The 23,186-nt window shown below is 36.8% G+C and overlaps 1 protein-coding gene across 1 annotated transcript in view; it reads right to left on the bottom strand.

The window, feature by feature from the left end:
* Window positions 1-14,680: 14,680 nt before the first annotated feature.
* Window positions 14,681-23,186, bottom strand: part of WDR72 (WD repeat domain 72) — a 255,840-nt gene continuing 247,334 nt past the window's right edge. The window contains 3 exon segments of the mRNA XM_043980475.1: window positions 14,681-14,772; window positions 20,986-21,055; window positions 21,057-21,091. Coding sequence (XP_043836410.1) covers window positions 14,681-14,772; window positions 20,986-21,055; window positions 21,057-21,091 — 197 coding nt within the window.

The following is a 23,186-nucleotide window of genomic DNA, read 5'->3' as shown; positions in this document are numbered from 1 at the left end:
AGGGGATGAGAGACAGAGATAGAGATCTATATCTTTATATTAACACTGATTTTAGGGAGCATTATAGGTTTTATGCAAACCAGATGTGGGGGAATAGTACAGACTATATTTCAATCCATATGAATGTTTTTAAATTGAATTTCGTTTTTTAATTAATAGAAATCCATTTTCTTTTCCTCCCCCCTGCATCCCATATTGGGAAAAAAAAAGAAAATAAACTCCTTGTAAAAAAATATATCTAGTCACATAAAACAAATTAGACTGTTTTCTCATTTTGAACCCTGAGTCCACCGTCTTTCCAGTGTTGTTATATAATTCTCCATTGGAATATGGGTTATATTTTCCTTCTTTTCTCCAGACTTAGAGGTCTCTGATAATTTTATGGAAAGCCAGTGGCTTCTTTTATTTAAGATTGCTTAAGTTTAAATAGTAGTAACCTCATTTTCCTTTTGCTAGGTACTCAGATCATTAAAAAACTAAGTACCCTCTCATTTTGGAAGATCAGCTGTCACATTTAAGTATAACAAAGACATTTAAAAAGAACTGTGAGTTGTACAGTCTTCCCACACACACACACATACACACTCCACCCAGGTAAACATAATAAGCATTCTTCTAGAGGTCTGAACATTTGATGGGATGAATATCTTTAATTTTACCAGTAAAGATGGGCAAGGCATGCTTTTGGGTAAATCTGCCTTGATATTTGAAGAGTACAGAATGTTACACTACATCATCACAAGGTTAATGTCTTATTTTGAAATAGCCTAAGTCATTTGACTGTGCTAGAAAGTATATGTACAAGACAGCAAACTTCTCCAAGTTCTCATTTCAAACTATTAAAAGAGGGAACCAGGGGGCAGCTAGGTGGCGCAGCGGATAGAACACGGCCCTGGAGTCAGGAATACCTGAGTTCAAATCCGGCCTCAGACACTTAACACTTACTAGCTGTGTGACCCTGGGCAAGTTACTTAACCCCAATTGCCTCACTAAAAAAAAAAAAAAAAAAAAAAAAAAAAAAGAGGGAACCAGACAAGGATGGCATATACCAAAAAGGTGTTCAGCAGATGGCTGGTTTTCTACTTGATGATCAGAGGTACTCTGTTCCAGTATCCATTCCTTCCTCTAAAATACTAAGTATAATTTAGTTACAGCAAACTAAGACATAAATTATAGAGATGGTGCTGCCTGCATCGATAGAGGGAGTTTTCTCATCTAGGAGTGTCAACTATACCAATGAAATCATGGGTCAGATCCTTATCTCTATACCTATGATCAAATGCAGCGTATTTAGCATTTTTATAAAATTTGAAGATTAGCTCAGTTGCCTTTATTCACCCCACCTCCAACTCAACCTTATCCTGGGGCCTCTAGCAAACCCATCATTGGCTCCACAAATGTTTTTCAAGCCCCAAAGTATTCTATGACCAAATTATTTTGAGAGATGACTTCTAAGGTCCTTTCCTGCTCTAAACTTTTAGGAATCCTCTGCTCCTTTACCTCTGATTTAGCAGTATTGTTTCGGGGAAGAAGTGGTGTACCCTGATGCATTAAGTGAAAAACTCTTGGCCAGCTTTTCTAACTCCAAAAGCGGCTATGGAATTCCCAAAATCCCTTGGAGTAGGAAATAATGGAATGCTAAGGGCTGTGGAACAAAACAGCATAAGATATGAAGAAAATTTTAGGTTGTTTTTAGAATCAACAAAACACTGTTAATTGGCCATTAGCATAAAGATAACAGGTCAAATAGCTATAAATGTCCACTCTATCCCTGAAAACAGAGACCTGAAAGCCATTGCTGAATTTTGCTATCATACAGAAGACTGATAGACAATGTTATTCACTCAAAAGCTTTCAGTGGCTCCCTACTACCTGAGGACAAATGGAAATTTCTGAGAGACAGAGTTTCTGGGTAATTAATAATCAATTTATTAATTAGACTAGCCAGCAATCAATAAATTGATGGTCAGTGGTTTTCTCTTGTTAACCAAAGACCCCAAGAGAAAACCCTCCTAATGACTTAAATACTTTCTGAAGGAATTTCCTGACAAAAGAAAATCAACCTAAATGCATGAGAGAGAAGGTGGGCTAAAGTCTTCAGCTCCTCCTGCTGAAACATGGCTTGATATGAGACTCAGCTGTCACCAGCAATTGGGCAGGGGAAGCCATTTCTATCCAGGCAACTCTCTGAGACCAAAAATTGTTGAAAAATTGCCAACCTACATAGATAAGTTACTAATCGGAAGCTCCTTACATCAACAAAATCATAGGATGACCTCCCCCCCCATTCCACCTATATCCATCCCCTCCCCAAAGATAATAGGGCTTTATTGAGATTCTCTAAAATAAAATGTGGGTAAGAGAGTATGGGAGAGCGTCTAAGTAAATCTCCAGGATCAGATAACCTATCATATGTCAGGAGTGGGCCTTGAACCCAGGTTTTTCTGACTTACTGATAGAAGGCTAGGCCTTCTGTTCACTGTACAACTTTGTTTTCTATTATCTCTACATATATATGCATATATACACATTTAAATACACACACATAAATACACCATACATACATAAATACAGTCATTCTACCCACCCACACTATATAAAAGATGCTCTGAGTGCCTCTTTTAGTTTTCATTCCCCAAACTGACTATTTACCACCTTAGACTGGACCACAACAGGCTAAGTAACATGACACCATAGGGTTGAGAGCACCCATTATCGCAAAGGTTCAGAGAGTATAATGTACGGTATTCCCTGGTTCTAATGTTCCTTACACTGAATTTTTGTATATTGAATTTAGCTATAGCAAGGTTTCTCAGTAGTCTTTTTTTTTATTAGTGGTTATGACTTCCCGCCCTGTCGTATTCATTGTATATGTCTAGACTAACTGATGTGATTGCCAGGTTCCAGGTGGGCCGACTCCTGATTTTTGTCCAGTCATGCTGTCTTGTCATTTGATATTAGATATAGTACCTATGTGCCACTGATGAAAGTGTTTAAGAAACCAAATGTGATGTCTCAAACAGAAATCATAAAGTAGGTTCAACATCTTTAGTTTTGTCTGAAAGCAGAGTTTCAGACATTTTCTAAATCTGCAGACAGTTTCATTGGAGTAAAATCACTTGTTCACACCTGATTTTAAATGTCCCCTTCTAACTGTAGCAAGCTATGAATTTACCCAATTTCTCTGCTTAGAAACCATAGAATTTTAGACCTGGTAGCTTCCTTAGAAATCATTCAATTTTCACTAGAGATATCCACTACGCAATTCATATATGCAATATAGATAATAGAGTAAGATGCATATTTAAATGTTTTATTTTGAAGAGCCTTCAAAGAGCTTAAAATTTACATCATCTAATTTAATCCAAAGTTTCTTAAACTGTGGGTTTGTGAAAAATTTGGCAACAGTAAAAGATTATATATACCTATTTTATATGCCTATATACCTGGGATCATGTAAAAATTTCTCAGGGGAAAAGGGGCCGCAAAGTGGAAAAAGTTTAAAAAGCCCTGATCTAACTCTTTATCTTTTAGATGAGGAAATGTAGACTGGTGGTTGTGAAGTTTGCCCAAGGTCAATCAAGTCAACAAATATTATTACACAACTCTCATTGTGTTAGTGCTGAGGATACAAAGTTTGAAAAATGACTATCTCTGCCCTCAAGGAATTTACAATAATACTTTTGTTGTTCAGTCATTTTTCAATTGTGTCTGACTCTTTGTGACCTCATTCAGAATTTTCTTGGCAAAGATATTAGAGTAGTTTGCCATTTCTTTTTCCAACTCATTTGACAGATAAGGAAACTGAGGCAACAGGGTAAGTACTTTGTCCAGGGTACATACCTAGTATGTCTGAAGGTGGATTTGAACTCAGGTCCTCCTAACCTCTAGTCCCAGTGCTCTATTCACTATACCACCTAGCTGCCCCAATAATAATAGCTTAGCAATTTATATAGTTCTAATGTTTCCATAGTGCTTCTAAAACATATTATCTCTACACCCTTAGGAGGTGGGTGCTATTATCATCCCCATTTTACAATGAGGGACCTGAAACCAAAACGAAGTTAAATGATTTGTCCAGGTAACAGAGCTAGGAAGTACTCTGACAAATGATACGATACATTTTCTTAAGTAGATTCTACTCTGTTTGAGGTCAGCTACTTTGCTTTTATTTTCTATAATTCCCAGAAACAACACAAACTACATACATATTACCAATAAGGCACAGCTACGTGGCCCAATGGATAGAAGTCTGGGCCTGAGGCCAAGAAGATTCTGAATTCAGATCAGACCTCAGACACTAGCTGTGTGACCCTGCGCAAGTCACTTAACCTTGTTAACTTCAGTTTTCTCATCTTGTAAAATAAGAGAAAAAAATGCCAAACCACTCCAGTAGCTCTACCCAAGGAAACTCCCAAATGGGTTATGAAGAGTTCAACATGACTGAAACAATCCCCCCTCTGAACAACACTATACTCAAAGAATGCCCCAGAGAAACTATCTTTCTAAGTTTGTAAAGTGATTCAAACGGAAAGGAGGTGTCTAAGTATTCAAAAATTACACATGACTTTTTAGGAACAATAACCATTTCCTAAATTGAAGGATATTATTTTAAATTAAGTGAAAAAATAACCCCCCCCCCCCAATATATGCTTCCTGAGGGCATTCTTCTGTTTCATTTTTATCTTTGTATCCCAATACCTGGTACAGAGGTAAAGAACTCAGTAATTGTGGGTTGATTGATTGGTGTCTATATTATGGGACTTGGGCATTTTTTTTTGCCAGTGTCAGCAATGAATCACAACTCACTAGCTATGAACTAGTAGCTTCATAAGAAACTACTCACATGTTTGAAGACGATTATCATTGTCCTTCCATGCCCCGACAAGATTTCTCTTCTCTGGGCAAAAATCTTGTCTGTTCATATTAATGGACAGATAGTTGCAAAGGAGGGACAATCTGAGAGGACTTCAATATAACTGACAAAAGCCAAGTTTAATATTCCCTAAGACAATAAGCACAAAGGTGGTACACAAGGAGTAGTAGCCCTAGGATTCCTTTCCTACCGTAGCCCAAAAGTTAGAGTATCTTAGAGTGTGAAGTAATTTTAGAAGTTTTCTGTTTCAAACCATAATCTCACCTAAGACAATACCAGGTCTTTGATTGAAGAACTCCTCCAGGGAGAAGGAATGTATTAGACTCTTCAAAGGCTGACTCAGTTTTACATAGGCATAAGAATATATTCTTTCTATCAATTCAAACCTTTGCCATTTTGTATCTTCTACATCTTAGTTTCATTAGTATACATCTGTGAAACCTGGACTAAATATCAGTGCCATTGCAGGAAACTATATTGTCTTAGGAAGATTCTGAAGATCTCATGCAAGATGAGGTACCTGGACACTGAGATCACTTTCTCAAGCTAACATTCAATTCTCCTGCAGAGAGCACAACTTCAGTGGGCTAGCCATATTGTTCAACACTAAACATACATTTGCCCCAAAGAACTATTTTATGGAGAACACATGCAAGGCAAGAAATGATACAAGGACACTCTCAAAGTCTCTGAAGAACTTTGGTATAATCGTGAGACAGGACCACCCAGAATGAACTAACCACATCAAAGAGAGTGACTGCAGTTCTGTGAACAAAGCAGAATTGCAGTAGCTCAAAAGATAGTGTGAGATGTTCAAATTTAGAGACATCTCCATTCAGGTGTTCATGTGGACTGTTAGTGCCCAACTTATGGTAAAGCATTCCAAGCTTGTATTGGTCTTATCAGTTCAGTCGGACACACTGTAACTTGACCCCGACATATAGGTGTCATTTTGGTCTCTTCAAGCAGGTCAACAAACCAAACCAACAACCTCTTAGTCTACCCTCTGTACTAATACATCTCTTCCCATAAGAACTACTCACATGGGGGCAGCTAGGCTGGTGCAGTGGACAAAGCACTGGCCATGGATTCAGGCAAGACTAAGTTCAAATCTGACCTCAGATACTTGGCACTTACTAGTTGTGTGGACTATGGGCAAGTCACTTAACCCTCATTGCCCAGCAAAAAAAAAAATTACAAATTAAAAAAAGGGGCAGGTAGGTGGCCACAGTGAATAGAGCCTTGGCCCTGGATTCAGGAGGACCTGAGTTCAAATCCCAGCCTCAGACACTTGACACATTACTAGCTGTCACTAACCCCAATGCCTCACAAAAACCCAAAACAACAAAAAACCACACAAACAGAACTACTCACAGGTTTGAAGATGGTTATCATTCTCCTTCCTTCCATCCCCCAGCAAGATTTTCTCTAGGGCTAAACAATATCGTTCCCATAACTAATCTTCCTGTGTCGTGATTGAAAATATCTCTCAGCATCCTAAAGATTCTTCACAGACATGATCAGTATGACCCAGTGTTTCACCCCTAGACAAGAATATAAATGCTCCCAATGTGGTCTGACCAGGCAGAGTTCAGAAGACTGTATTACTCCCCTCATCTGAACTCATTAGCTCTTTTAGCTGCTCTATGACACTTCTGACTTACACTGACTCAGCAAGCAACACTGCATATTCATTCAGGTCTAAGTACCCTGAAGTCAAGTAGCTAAGTCTCTTAAAAGGCTAAAAAAGAAGGTGATGTGGGATGTGGGAGGGAGAGCGGGAGGAAGTGTTTACTTAGGGTTTTGGAAGACCAGAGACCAGAGCAACAGCATAGTTTGAACAATCATAAAAATTAAGACATGTGGTGGTGCGGGGCAAGCGGAGAGATTAAAAAATAGGATTGGCCTGCTCTACTAGTGATTACAATGCTTTGGAGCATTAAGAAGGACTGTTGATTTCAAGGAGTATCATGAAGTCAATAATAAAACTGAACTGTTAATTTGGCCATGAACAATAATAACTCACATTTATACAGGTTTGTAAGGTTTGCAACGGGCTTTCCTCAGGATAACCTGTGAAATAGGTAATAATAGCATTATTTTTCCATTTTTACAGTTTAAGAACTCAGGTTTCAAGAGTACATGGCAGTGGATAGAGCACCGGCCCTGATTCAGGAGGACCTGAGTTCAAATCCGACCTCAGACACAACAATTACTAGCTGTGTGACCCTAGGCAAGTCACTTAACCCCAATTGCCTCACCAAAAAAAAAAAAAAAAAAAAAGGAGTTCATGGCTTTTCCATGATCTCATGTAGTAAAGTCTAAGGTAGGTTCTGGATTCATTCATCCTGACTCTGGATATAGCTCTCTAGCCATTTACACACATTGAATCTAGGGTTCAAGGCTTCCTTTTCAAGATGGGGCTTATAAAAATCAAATAGGACAACTTCAAAAAGACGGAGATTCAGAGGGTTTTGAAAAATTGCTTTACTGCACTAAATGTTGAATCACATTCTTAATTTTGTCAGATCTTAGTTTTATATGTTAAATCTTATTTATTACTAATATTTTACTTACATAGCTTATGGTGTGTGTGTGTGTGTGTGTGTGTGTGTGTGTGTGTGTGTGTGTGTGCAGTACTGGGAAGTCTGGACCTATGGACAGTTTTATTGGTGTGGGAAATTCCCAGTGTTGAAACTCCCTCCACTAATACAGATTTGCAATGTGGGGGCAGTTGGTGGCACATTGAATAGAGAGTTGGATCTGGAGTCAGGAAGACCTGAGTACAAAGCCAGCTTCAGATACTTACTGGCTGTGTGACCTTGGGCAAGTCACTACACCCCCTTGCCTAAGTTTCCTAATCTGTAAAAATGGGAATAATTAATAGCACTTACCTCCCAGGGTTGTTGTAAGGACCTAAATGCGAGGTTTGTAAAAGTGCTTAGCACAGTACCTGCACTGAGTAGGTGCTATATAAATGTTAAGCTGCTATCATCATCATCAATCACCATCATCACTACCTTAGTTGCCTGAGTGCACCAACATTTTTCAGGTCTACAATTGTACTAAACGCAGGTGCTAAGCCTCTTAATTTTTTTTCTCTTGAGATTTCATTATGCCAATTAATTTTATTTTCCTCATTCTTTTTATTCAAGTTAGCTAAAGGGTTGGACTCTGCAACAGGACAGATTTTATTTTTGTTTTGTTTTGTTTTAAAATCAGGTCTATAGTCTTTTATGTTATTGTTTTCCAATTTATCTATTTTAAACTCTCAATTTAAAAAATCTCTTCTTTGGTTCTATTTTGGTTCAGCTTGTTGATTTTTCTTGTTTTTAATAAGGGCGAAGGAAGAGCTGATGGACAATCGGTGTTACACAGAATGATGAGTAGGTTATGATCTGTATCATGGGAGGGAAGACCTGCGTGGATGAGATCACAGGTGTGTCAAAGTTTGGAAATATGATCATTTCCATATTATCCCTGTATTGCACTTGAGGAAACTGAGGAAGTCAGAATTTAAATTGCCTTATCCAGAGTCACAGGTTAATAAACTTTTCAATGCTAGATTTGAAGTAGGTTCTCTGAAGTAACACAGAAATAAAGGCAAGGTAGCTGCCCTCAAGGAGCTTTAAATGAAGAAGGGTTTGCGTTAGTTTTGTCTGTCAGTTTTGTTTTGTTTTCAAGGTTTTGCTCTGGTTTCCTCTAAGCCCTGGGTGCCCGGGTCAGGTACTTTCATGAAGGCTACATTAAGTGAGGACAATCCACTCAATAAGTCACGAATTACAGCTGGGAATAGACCCACCACCTTAAGTCCTGTTTAACTATTCTATCTTCTCTCTCACATGGCATAGGGCTGTCTCCTTTAATGAATCCTTAACTGATAGCAAGCAGCCTTACTTGAATGAAGCACTGTGAGACAGAACAAACAGACAATGCTTTTTAAACAAATTGTTTTAGCAACACATTAGGGAGAGTCTTGGCCTAGCCTCCTTCATGTTTGTGCAGAACAAAGAAAGAATCCATTTTAGTTACTCTGGGTGCATGTGTGGGGAGGGGTGGGAATAGTGTCCTATATATTTTGTTATTGCCTTTTTTTTCTTCTGAGAAAGACTTTTGCTTCAATGTTAAAAAAAAAAAGATAACAAGGATTAAATGAACATAAACCCCTACTACAATCAATACGTGCAAGGACAGACTATGACATCTGTATTAGAGACAATGATGAAAGCTTCCACACTTATGGGAAGATGTTTTAAGTACAACTATTACAACTTAAAATAATGCTTTAGTGGTATGTAGGGAACACAAAGAAATATGTCTCTCAGACTCTCAACCTTTTCTCCTCACAAGGATTTTCAGTAACATTATGTTTGGGTCAGAAGCAAAGGGAGAAAAAAAAAGGGGGCAGGAGAATTTCTAGCCTTGAGTGTTGCTGCCATCTATATGGCAGGGAACAATAAACCAAATAAATACAAAAACATCAGCTTCCTGGGCGGGTAAGCATCCAAACCACCCTCTCCCATCAAAATATAGTTTGAAAGAGAAAAACATAAGTGTCCTATTTTGGACTGCTCTACTTAGCTAGATTATTCTAACATGAAATATTGATATATCCTGTCAACGACTTACCTCCTATATTTAATTCTGACCATCCATGGGGTAATTGGTTTTGATTAGATTGGTGGGAAATATACTGATTAGTTGAAATAGGGCTGGGCTGAGGAAATCTACTCTCTGCATGAGAATACAGCCAAGGAGATTGATCTTGACAGTGATTGTGTGCGTTTATGTGTATATTGGGAAGGTGAAGAAAAAGGCACCACTTCATTTCTTGCTACAAACATTTTTTTTTGGTTTGCTTACAATTATGAAGGGAAAAACATGGCCCTCAATGTGTGATCCAAGTAATTCTAACTAGCACACGATGCAAATCCCAAGTAACACAGCTGGAGGGCTCCCTTTCAACATTTCGTAGATGGATGTAGGGTTATTTTTGCGATGATCAACATTCCTGACTCCATAATTGTCATGCCACTGTGTGTGAACCCCATTTCCAGTCTGTAGAAACTTGTGGACATGAATAAAACAAATCTTATCTCAGCCAGACGGCCAAGGATACAAACATAGCCTGGCGATGTGAAAGTCCCCCTCTCCCTGGGAAATAAGCACCTGGGATCCAAAAGCTGATTGATTACTTTAGAGATAATGACAATTAAAATGACTGCTAAGTGAATAAATGATGGTGTTTGGAGGCATGTGGCAAATGATGACTGCCATTGTATGATTTTATTAATAATGGCATTCTACTGGCATGGAGCACTTGGAGGATGATAAGGAGGCACAGAGACACTGTGTCATCTGAAACATAATGTTAATAATGCACTACAGAGCAGTGCCAATTATATCTGAATTCCATAATCCCCAAATCCTTTGATCAATGACAAACAAATTGCAGCTTTAGAAAAAAAAAATTTATTTGAGTCTGGGAAAATGATTGCATCAAGACAAGGTGCCCATGCCCATGCTTCTGCTCCACAAGTCCACTCTGGAAAAGGATAGGTTACTCATCAAGCTGATATCTGATATGCAATTGAAATGACATTTGTATAAGTGGAAAGAAAAGGTGAAGTTTCTAACTACAGGAAGAAATCTCCTATGCAAAGAGCTTCTTCTGAAAATAAGAAGGGACCTTTTCACAATACAGCTTTAGTCTTGTTTTTTCTTGTGGCCAGGAGAAGGCTTACTATAGAGAGAATACCAGATGTAATTATAAGATAACAATATGACTTAAAATAACCAAACAAATAAATCCGAGGAAAAGAGAGAAAATAGAAGGACGCACTGGCCTTTCGAGTCAAAACGGATTTAAGTTATGGTTCTGCTACCTGTATTTAATTGCTATCTATCTAACTTCTTTGGAAGCTGTCAGTTTGAAAATCTCAAAATGCACATGAGACTAATAGGACATACTAAAATACTAAGTATGGCAATGGTAATTTTTTAAAGTGACTTTTTCTTCTCGATAAAGACATTTACGGTCTATTGACAGTTTTCTCCATCGCATGTCTTTTGGTATTAGAAGAGAATAAAGTGGTCTGTGGTATAATAGTTAAGGGACTGAGGAGCTGAAAATATACTATTAAAAAAGCTGAAACTGAACATGAATTCTTTCCATAATTTTGAAATTAATTTAATTTTGCATTCATTATTGGTCCAACCCATAATAATAGGAGTGAAGAAACATTTGAAATGCGATGATAGCTTCTCTGAAGGGAACAATTTCAAAGTGTTCTTAATTTAGCCTCTTAAAACAGCAATACAAGGTTTTTGCCCTGAGGCTAATCCCTACATTATATCTATATAGACAAGTCACACCTTCACCAAGATAAAACAGAATTCACACCTGCCAGTTTTTATATCAGTTTTGGAAAATATTGCTTACATGAGCAAGCAAAAAGGATTGATTACTACCATGCCTAAGGTTCAAAGAACAAATGCGACAAAAGTGACTTTTAGGAAATCAAATATTTATTTTATAGCAGTGAGGGTCACAGATACAAACAAAATGTAATGAGATTTAAAAGAACATGATTGTACTTGCTAACCCAAAGATGACAATCAAACTGGATCATGATGTACTCTATGTGGGTTTTCTGGCCACATTAGCAGATGGGTAAATCAACCCATGGCCAACCTGATCAATTGTGAAGCAACCATCTATTTCAGGTAGCCAAAACAAGACAAACCATTGAAGGCTGATGAATAAAGCCTTTATAGGCATATTCTCAATGTTTTATCAGAATTATTTTTTGATAAGAGAAAATATTTGGTGCTGCAAAAAGCCTGGACATTATAAATTCATTTGTTGCATACATTTATAATGTACATGGATGTATATAACAACAAATTTTCATGCCATCAGGTCTCTACATTTTAGAAATTTAAATTGTCATTTGGAAATAATATTTTATTTCAGTTACTATACAATACAAATCAGTAAAATCTGAAAAAGTAAAAAATATATAACAGTAGATACTTTATAACATGTAAAAGCTACTACTAGTTTCTCCTCAGATAGGAAAATACTAAAGACTATGTCAAAATATAAATTGTCATTTTTTTCTTGTAAATGGGAAATTGCTCACATGTAGAAATAAGAGTTGCAATTAAAAAGTATTAAGAGTGATTTAAAAATATATCAATAAGATGAAGCACAGTGTAGTGGAAGGAACAATGAACTTGCTGCCAGAAAAGCCAAGCTGCAAGCATTGACTCTTGGATTCTCTCTCTCTCTCTCTCTCTGCAGAGCAATGAGGGTTAAGTGACTTGCCCAGGGTCACACAGCTAGTAAGCGTCAAGTGTCTGAGGCTGCATTTGAACTCAGGTCCTCCTGAATCCAGGGCTGGTGCTTTATCCACTGAGCCACCTAGCTGCCCCCTGGATTCTCTTTTGAGTCCAGGATTTCTTAGTCTTTGGACAAGTCAGTTCCTCTCTTTAGGCTTCAGTGTCCTCATGTGAGGATAAAGGAACTGATATGGGTTCATACACTTTACAACAGGTAGAGCCTTTGGAGGTCAACTACTTTCATGTACTCATTTTAACAATAGAGTTACTGAGGCTCAGGTAGTTTAAGTGACTTGTTCAAGGTCACCTGTGTAGACCTGCTAGAATCTGATGCCAAATGGCAAAGACGGGATTTGAACCTAAGTCTTCTGATTACAAAGCTGTCGCTTTCCTGCTTCACAATCTCTAAAGTCATCTTTATATCTATCATTTTGTGATTCTGGGAAAATCTTTATTCAAGCTATGCCTGTGTATATTTGAGAACTTCTACATCTAAATCAGTATTACCCTTCAAAATAGTCACCTTGGGAGACTATATATTCAGGACTTATTCAAGACTATATAATTAATCACTTTTACTAATGAACCATTTGGGGGGGGGCAATGAGGGTTAAGTGACTTGCCCAGGGTCATACAGCTAGCAAGTGTCAAGTGTCAGGCTGGATTTGAACTCAGGTCCTCCTGAACCCAGGGCCAGTGCTTTATCCACTGAGCCACCTCACTGCCCCTGAGCCAATTATCTTTTAAAACAATCATCAGGGGGTAGTAGTAACCTATCCTCACAAGAAAACTGTCATTTGCTTTATAATTAAACTTAATTTTTAATCAAAAGAAATACTAGTTAGTTAATCCACTTACTTTATTCACAAAACTTGGCTCCAAATGTTTCCCCAAACCAAATTCATCCTCAGAGGATGAATGTTTACTGTTATTCAGGATATTCAAAACAATGTGCTAGAGGTTCTGAAGGTAATTCCTAGTTCCAAAACTGAATAATGGGAACTTCACTGGGATAAGGCTGCCAAGGTGACTACTTCGGTTACTTAATTCATTTGGATGATTCTAATGTTGTTATTGTTGTTGTTTTAATTCTGTTTCATTATAGTAATAAATAATCCTCTATATAGCAACTTTGACTGCAAAAGTCACTTTTACTTCAGTTTTTCAGGGGGATGATATATAGATATACATATTAGTAATATGAGTATACTAATATTTTTGAAATTTCTGATTTAGAAGCTGTCTTTGGGGTGATAATATGAATTTGGGGAAATCAATTATGTTATGCATCTAGTGACCAGTGGATGGGTGAATACCTGAAAAGCTTTCATATTTTTTATTGTTGTTTCCCCCCCTACTGTGATTTTTTTTTCATTGTAACATGGAGATGACCCTGGGTTCTTGAATTGTGTGTAAGCAGACTAAAAATTCTAGTAGGCTCCACCAAGATGAGAAGGATTTGTCTTCAATTATAGGCCTAGCAATAAATAATATGCTTGTGTCACAAGGACTGGTGAACTAAGTTTAGGGATATTCACCAAGTTGACTGTAGTGTGATGAATGTTTTGGGTAATAGTAATTCTTGGAGACTATCTCCTAAATTAGACCAGAGTGACCATAGGTGTTGGTAGAATGAGTACCCCCACCAATCAAAATACAGAGTGTTGAAGTAACATTTTCTCCATCTAGCTAAAGAAAACTTAAGAGCATTGGAGAAGAAAGATACAAGTTGATATGAAGGTCAAATTTTAATCCCATTTCTATCTTAGATCATGCTGATAAAACCAGTGATATCCATTCGTACAGACTGGTTCATGAGCTGATGATCAGACAACCACACAACCAATCAAGTCTTGCATGGGGAACAACAAACCGAACCAAATGGTACACGAAGCAAATGATCACATCCAGCTTTTTTCAGTCTGTTTTGAAGGATTGAATGTAAATGATCACGTGTAGTGAGATGCTAATGAGTAATTAGAGACTCACATTGATTGCTTGGTGATTGGTGAGTACGATACACAGAGCAGGCAAGTTTCAGATGACAGGTTAAACTCATTAAAAGTTATAAACTCAAATAGTGGTCTGTATAAAAAGCCTTATGGAATCTTTGAATTATGGCATTTTAAAATGATTCAGGAGAATGAAAAAAATGGAACTTAACAACACCACTATCGAAGTTGAGCTAAGCAACAAAATCACCCCATATGGTAGAGAACAAGCATTCTACATTGGGGATAGCAATGGAAAACTGAGAAGCAGATTCATGAGGTAATCTAGAAAATGTTTTCCCAAAGATACAGCGCATGGTATTACATTGGATCAACTCTTACAATTTCTAGACAGTTTGGCTTCAAAAGATTGGCATATTAAGTAGTTCATGTGTTCTAATCCAAAACACCAAAACAACAATCTTTATTTTAAAAAAATTATACACTTTTGGTTCCTTAATTAATTTGTTTAAATCCTACTTCCAGTAATGAGGAGGTATTTCCAACACATCTTACAGGAACACATCTTAGCCACCCAAGGATGTTGATGTTTTTGCCCACCTGGAAGGAAAAGAAAAAACAAAATATTTGTCAGGGCTATTTGACAAATAGAAACAGTTTTACCTAAAACTGCCAAGTATTTTTATATTCCAAAAATAAATATAAATTAAACATATAAACTATTGCAAGCTCATAAATCACCCTTTCCCTAAGTATTAAAATCTCAACATGCACATAGGACTAACACAGATTAATAAGCAATGTCAAATGGAATCTGATGATTGTATCACCATAACAAAAACAACCTAAACACATTTGAAAATAGAAAACTTGACCCAAATTACAAACAAACCAATTATTCTTCCTGAACTAAGACATTTTAGGGCTGAGGCCCAATTTTTTTTCTTGAGAGATACCAGTGAGACACAAGGTTTCATTCCCTGAACCTTCAAATGCAATTATTCCCCCAAATTACTTAGATTATTGTAATTTCAGTGATTGAAACTAAAACTTCAAATAAGACCAAATATGTGACTCATTTCTGTGTCCTTGTTAGCTATGGTTTCTAATCACATTATTAGCTTGATAAGTCCATGTCCAATCCTCCTTTAAGAGAAAGCTAGAACCTCTGGCTATTTTAGTGCTATGGATTAATGATATGTGTTATGTCCATCAGCCTGCTTCTCCCCCACCCCCCCAACTTCTTAATCCTACCCATAATGCTCTAAGATTCTCAGTTAAACACCCCTTGCCTTTTGATAATGGTAAATATTAATGTAGACCAATACATATCATAGTAATTATAAGAAATAGTGTACATATTTTTTTTTTGTTATTATTTCTACTTTTTCTATGATGCTGAAGGGTTTTTTTCCCCAAATAAAGACTAAGAAAGGGTTCCTTGTGTTTTGATTGATGGGCTGCTCATGGTTCCACATTCTTCCTGCTTCATGCATTCATCAGCAGCCATCTCCAACACTCTGTTCTTGATCTGTCCTAGTTTCTGTTACCTGATTTGTTACAGGTGATTCATGAGCCAGAATATACACACATATGTACATACACATACACCCATACATATACACACATAATATCATACAAATACACACACATATATTTATTTATTTATGCATGCTTTGGCTTATCACAGGGCAAGTATCTCTGCATCCCTAGTGGGGAGGCTAATTTTGTCCATTATATCCGTATGTGATATTGATCAACAATGTTATGTACAAAACATGTGTCTATGTATAAAATTATATTAATGGCATAATATAAAAACTGATGAAAACCTACTCAGTATAACACAGACCCTTGCAGTAGCTCGCATATTCTTGGCTCCATAGTTGTTGACACCCCTTTTCCATCTGAGAACATTTTTGGTACCTTTTCCCCCAGGCTGATATAAACAAGAAAGTCAACATTCTTAGAAGCTTTTTAGGATTAGAGAAGCATATAAGATATCTTTTGCTAGATTTTTTTTTCTTTGAGGGAGTTCCCAGTGAGAAGCTTCCTTTTCTAACACAGATCCCCACTTTCTCTGCACCTTGAAGACTTAGTGAGCTGCTGGGGCAACTGAGAAATTAAGTAGTTCGCTTAGAGTCACACTGAACACAGAGATAAGACATACTCAGGTGTCCCTGATTCCTAGGCCAGATCTCATTCCCCATGGCTATTCTACTTCTCCTTTAAAAAAAAATTTCAAAGCAAAATTGAACTTCATTCTTCCCACAGTGAGTATAAAAATGAGGGGTAGTGGGATTGTATATTTTTATTTCAAGGAGAAGGAATTAAGATATAAGAATAGCATCTAAGTTGAATTTTGAGACTAATGAGAATCAAAGAAGGGGTAGCCACACTTTCTTAGCCTTATTGGTTAGTCCATCAGTGAGTCAACAAACATTTGTTAAGAGCCTTACTATATTTCAGGCTGTAAACTAAGTGCTGGGAATATAAAGGAGGGGGAAAAAAGGCCCTGCTCTCAAGGAGTTCATAGTCTAATGGGAAGACAATATCAAGACACCTATACACAACAAAGCTATATACAGAATAAATTGGAGATAATCAGCAGAGAAAAAGAACTAGCATTAAGGGGGCTAGTAAAAGGTTCCCTGAAGAAGGTAGACTTTTAAACTGGGACTTGGAGAAATCCAGGGAAGCCAGGAGATGGAGATGAGAAGGAAGAGATTGCCAAGAATGGGAAACATCCATGAGAATGCACATTGTTAGGAGACAGACTGTCTTCAGTGAGGAAGATCAAGGAAGAACAGACAGTGAACAAGTATCTTTGTTTTTCAAATCTGAGCACTTCTTAAACAGAATGATATTGTTGGCCCTGAGACCTCAGTGGGGGTTCTGAAAAAGCACAATGTTGTTTCATACTCTTTGGTAGTGGACTCAACAGTTGTCTCCTCAGGTTTACTTAGTTGATGAGTGACACCATGGAAATAACTGGAATATACTATTTATAGCCAGGATTCATATACAGGGAAACAACTTGACTGATGAAATAATTCCAGAAGAAGAGATCTGCTTAGAAGAAAATAGCAAGGTTCCCTAGAAAGACTGAAATTATAGGCATACTCTATAGTCTTCAATTCATAAAGCACTAACAGTGGTAAGTTACTGGAAAATGTTTTCAAAAATATATTAACAATTCATTTTCAAAACGGGAATGTATTATATGAATTGCATGCGAAATCTTGTCCATCTGTAAACCTTTTATTTCATCTGATTTGGTGATAAAAATAAAATGAAAACAGTTTTAATTAGCCAATTATTTCTTGAAATTCAAAAGTTAAAAACAAGTTAATAAAGCAATTAAAAAAACTTTTGGTTTAAGTAATTTCATTGATTTTGAAAGGGTTCTAAAAATAAACTTTTCTGAATTTTCCTCCTGTTCTTTGATAGCGCCTACTGTTAATTTGCAGATGGACTAGAGTTTGTGTAAATAAAGTAGTTTTGGCATATAAGCCATAATCTATATAGTTAACTTTATATGGTGATGCTAAGAGGATTTACAAGATAAAGTAAGGAAGGAAAGAAAGAAGGAAGAAAGGAAAAAAGAAGATGGAGGGGAAGGGTCGAGATGGGGGGAGAGAAAGGGGGAGAGGGAGGAAGGAAGAGAAGCAGAGAAAACTTGAACCAATACTTTTGGTTGTCTACTTATGCCATATCACAGCAACTGCGCAACTGAGAAATACTGGGGCAGAGGAACGTAAATCAATGATTTGGCATAGTATAAACAAAACAACCTGCAATAAATATCCCCCCCAAACTGTAAGCCAGACTCAATTTTTTTCATTTTTCAATCGTTCGTAGTAGTAGGTAGATATTCTCTTTCATTGGAATCTTGTATGAGGAACATGTCAAGTAGGAATTTTATAATTAAAATCTGGCTTCAGTTAATTTTTTTCAAATTGAATGCTAATGAAATCTTCCATATAGTAAAATATACATAAGATGTAGGGTTAATATCAAAAATCTTTACTAATTCAAAGAAAAGTTCTCATTTACCCCCCTATCTAAAAAAATTAAGTTCATTGTCCTTCTTGAAATAGGGATGAATGATACATCTTCAGAAGAAAGAGTTTTAACTATATCTATCTATCTATCTATCTACTATCTATCTCCTATCTATATCTATATTTATACTTGGTACATATAAGTAAGTTTAGAGTTCTTTCAAATGAATGACATGATATCCTAAAGTTGGAATTCTAGGCCCCTTCAAGAGGGGATAGGCACATATTCACTTCACAAAAAAGTCAATATGTTCTATTCAATCTATACAAAAATACATTTTATATATCTATATAATATAGATTGTATGTATTATATATAATGTGTATATATGTGTGTGTGTATTATATATGTAATTCTTCACATGCTACCCATGCCTTCGCATCCTTGCCTACCAAATACTCACTCACGCTTCAAGCAAATGCATTCTATCATCAAAATCTTTCCTTTCTAAACAAGCACCTCTGTCAGAAGTGTCTTAATTTCTTATCCAAGAATTTCATCCACACAAGGAGCAATAAATAATCATGTTGCTCAGCTCTTTGTTGTGTGTCCCTGAAAGCACAGAGCTGGAAGGCTGACAGCTGGTCAGGACAAGCACAAAGATCTGACATGACAAGTGACTAACAAGTTTCTTTCAGTCATAGTGAAAGAAGACAATGGCCCAAAGTGCAGAAACGAAATCCTGAGACAAAATGAAACTGCTTCTTTTCTTTTTACCTAAGTGTTTGCTATTGCTGTATTTCCAACTCACAACCTCTGGTCATTTTATAGTACTGCCCAGCCCCCTTTATTCCTACACTCGCCTGGCCATTTACGCCTGGCCACGGATCAATATGAGCAATTCTTGGAGAAATACGAAGGTCTCCATGACAACCGAGCCACAAATTCTCAGTGGAGGCAGTGAGACCAGTACTGAAATCTCAAGAGGCTTCCAGGCCCTATAAGGCAAGATGTCTTAAAATGCAGGAATGGACAGAGGAAAAAGCCAGAGTAATTCATTCTTTTATTACCAGTTTAATGATGTCCGATGTACAGAACAGAACTCACTTTTTAAGTTTGGATTATATATCAAGGCCTAATTTTTGAATCAATATTTCTTCTTTCTTGGTAGGTTCTTTCTTTACATATAGTATATATGATGTGTTGTATTTAAATTCTACTGTAGATCCACTGAGTTTTGGTTAGGCATAATTGCTTTTGGGTGATTGAAATTTGTCTTTTTTTTTTTTTTGCAAAGAAACATACCTGATTTATTCTCATCTCTGCACCATCTCACATGAAAATTTGACTCACTTAATTTCTTCCCAACAAGAAGAACAACAATACCAGCAACAACAACAAACAAACACTGCTGGTGAATGACTGTTAGTCAGAACATCCTTGTGGCACCACAGAGATGTCAACCCAGTCAAAATAAAAAGTAACTAGTTCTTTCATCTTCATTGTCCAAGTTTCACTCTGCTTCTCTCCTTTAGCCTCAACGAATGCTTTGTTTTAGGTATCAGGAACAATTTGCAAACAAGGCTAGATTTACAGTTTTGAAAGATGCCATTGCTTGATTCTGCAGGGAGCCTAATGGGGAAGGGTGGATCAGATCAGGTGTGTGATAGCACTTAAGTTCCTAAGGAATCTTGGTGTAGTCAAGGGAGCTGAAATATAATCCCACAGTCACTGGTCCTGTTGGGGTTCTGAGATGACTTAGGGGACCTGACATGGATTTCAAACTGCACCTTTCACTGAAAATTAAACCTTGGTAGCTCTCCTAGGGGAAGGATCAGGGGACTGTTTGCAGCTGCCCCCTGTCAGTGAAGGCTACAAGATTTGGAAATCTCTTAACTAAGCTGAAGGCCACAGAGAGGATGAATCAAAAATATGATCCACGGATCAGCACACAAAGATGCAAGAGGGTACACAGAAGTCAGATAAAGCAGGAAAAGAAAATAGCAAGTGCAGCGAGTGGGTGGTGGTACTGGGGAAGATATTTAACCCTTTCATCATGGTAATGAAGTGTCCTTTTGCATGCATGTGGCAATCCAGTTGTGCCAAACTCCTTTTATAATCTAGTTTTGATCAGTTGCTAGACTAAGCAAATACACATAGACTTGTTTCCCTAATGCCTACTGGATTTAATGCATTTTTTCCTTCATTCACTTTCAAAGGAATGAAACAAAAACAAAGAAATTCACAATTTTACAAGAAGATTACATTTTTTTACATGCCAGAAGGGTTGAACTTTATGAATAGTACTGCTGTTTGACTCCATTTCTTTCCTGTGAAAACCCACAAGCACTTTTGTGGTTCTGTTTGTATCAAGAAAGTTCAATCAACTTCTGATACTTCCCACTTGCTCTGAGTTCCCCCCCCCATTGATTGCTTTTCTACTTGACTGAAATTCATTGTTCTATTTAAAAAAAAAAAAATCTTACAGCATCCATCAGAGCTCAGAGCCTATGCTTAGGTTAACTAGTTTAGTCTAAAATTACAATAATGAACTAATAGAGTCCACTTCCCTTTCAGTCTTAACGCCTTTGTACTTCCTAGGACTTGAATTCTTGATGAAAGAGGAAAGGATAACAGCTCCACACTCTGACCCCTGGAGGTGACTCTTAATTTGACAGTGCAGCTGTTAAGAGAAAACAGCATTACAATGTCTTTCCCCACCCCACCCCCACTTCGTTTTCCATAGACCCAAAAGCTGTGTCAAATTTATCATTTTATACTTGGTGACTATCTTTAAATGGCTTTCACCTGGACTCCCTGACTCTTCTAAGACACATCTGTCAGGCATGTCCTCAGCTTCTTGGAAGTTTGCCGAGTTTGAGTCGGCTGTCATGCTTGACCACACTGACTGTAGCTATTAAAAAACAAAGAAAAGAAAAAGAAGAAAGAACGAAAAGAAAAAAGATGAAATAGAAAGTGGTAATATATACACAAGCAAAATAAAAAGAGCAAAACAAAACAAACAAAAAAAACCCAGACCACTGCCACTCAAATGCCACATATCTTTCCAAGGGCATACTTGTAAACAGAATAATAAATTGAAATAAAATGTATCCTCTTCAGTATTTATTGGCAGACATGTAATTAGTTGAAAATTCTATAGATGTGACTTTATCTTGGACGAAAAATAAGTTCATGGCATCGACTTAAAAGCTACCAAGTAGCAAAGTGATCCCTTCAAAGTGGAAATCGTTATTTTTAATGCATCAATCTGAAACAATAAAGTTCAATTAGTGCAACTGGGACACACAGAGAAGACAAAAGCCTAGTAATTAGAAATACTTTAAGTTGGTAAGATGTCCTCTTCCTATACAAAATCATATCTATTAATACAATCTAAGACAATGCACACTTCCTGTCTATTTAAATACATTTTAAAAAGAAAAAAACCATAATAACATATGAAAAATGCCTCATAAAATTTTAGGCACTCACAAAATTTTATTTATTGAAAACCATGGCCGACCCCATTCAAGTATCTTAAAAGCTATGTAGTTGAACGATTATATCTTTTAGTATAGCATTCCCTTAATAATTCTAAAGGGAAAGTTGTTATTGTTCAGTAATTAGTTGTATCTGACTCTTCATGACCCTGTGGACCCATATTACACCAATATTGTACATGGGGCCTTTCTTGGCAAAAAAAAAAAAAAAAAGTGTGCGGTGTGTGTGTGTGTGTGTGTGTGTGTGTGTGTTGTGTGAAATACTGGGCTCACAAATAATTTGATTAACTATAACTAGTGGTTCTTATTGTAGGAAAATATTTAGATTTCTTATTTGGCAAAAGTTATATCTTGATCTGGATTGCTATCCCCATAACACTAAATTTCATCATTCTTAATGCTTGAAAATTACAACTTGTTGTTAGGAATAAAGTTAGTGAAAAAATAATGTAAAGTATTTCATGCATTTCAGTAGTGGTACTAGTACTATGTATATTAGAAGTTCCAGCCCAAACACTGTAAACTCACATCAAACACTGCCACCTACCCTCTTTTTCACTATTGCAGTTATTGGTAACCTTTGGGATGACTACCATAAGTCCTTAAGGGATGTTACTATCCACATTCACTTTGATCTAGGAAATTAAAAGTTCAATCACCTGAGAAAATTCATTCCTTCCCTTTTTAGTAAGGTTGTTTCTTTACATGTGAAAAGTTTAATTCAAATAATAAAGAGTTTCTGTTAGTATTTTTGTTTTTGGTTATTACAACCAATCACCGAACAAAAGATAGTGAACATAGGATAGCCACAGTATATTAAAACGTATAAGAAATTGTTTCTAGAACTGACTCTTCCACCAGTAGGGCCTCATTGTCATTTAGGAATTTGACTTAGCTTTTCTGGGCTTCAGTTTCAAAATATGCAAAATGAGAAGGTGGAAAGTATCTCCTAAGTCCACATCAGCTCAAACATTCTGGAATTGTAAAGGTTTTTACGAGAGGCACAAGAATATAAATATCGTCTTAAATACAAAGGTCATGCCTATTTCATAATTCTTATGAGCCCCAAACTCTTGTTCTAGTCTGTAAGTGATGAGGAAAGTTGTTTTGGAGATTTGAAACTTGGTATCAGTTGCTCCATATTTCAGCACTCCGAAGGAGATCTGTGATCTCTTCAATGAGGTATCCCCCCTATGATACAGTTAGCGTCAAGGCAGGATGGCTTACCTTTACTCTGTTCTCTCATAAGCTGGTTACAATTAACTTTGGGGTTTTCTTCACGTTCTCCTGATATCACATGATATAAATTAATAATAGTAATTCAATATCATTGTATGAAGTAATATAACCGTGAATAGAGTCGGTGTTAGAGTCAGCAAATTCTAGATTCAAGCCAGAATGTGACACATACTGGGTTGTATCATCCTAAGAAAGGTATCTAAACTCCCAATCTCTCAAGGAAACTCTCTAAGACTACAATGCCAGAGCAGGGTACCAGTTCTGAAT

This window comes from Dromiciops gliroides, chromosome 2 (assembly GCF_019393635.1).
Source record: "Dromiciops gliroides isolate mDroGli1 chromosome 2, mDroGli1.pri, whole genome shotgun sequence".
Classification (NCBI taxonomy): Eukaryota; Metazoa; Chordata; class Mammalia; order Microbiotheria; family Microbiotheriidae; genus Dromiciops; species Dromiciops gliroides.
This window is presented reverse-complemented; position numbering and strand designations above follow the sequence as displayed.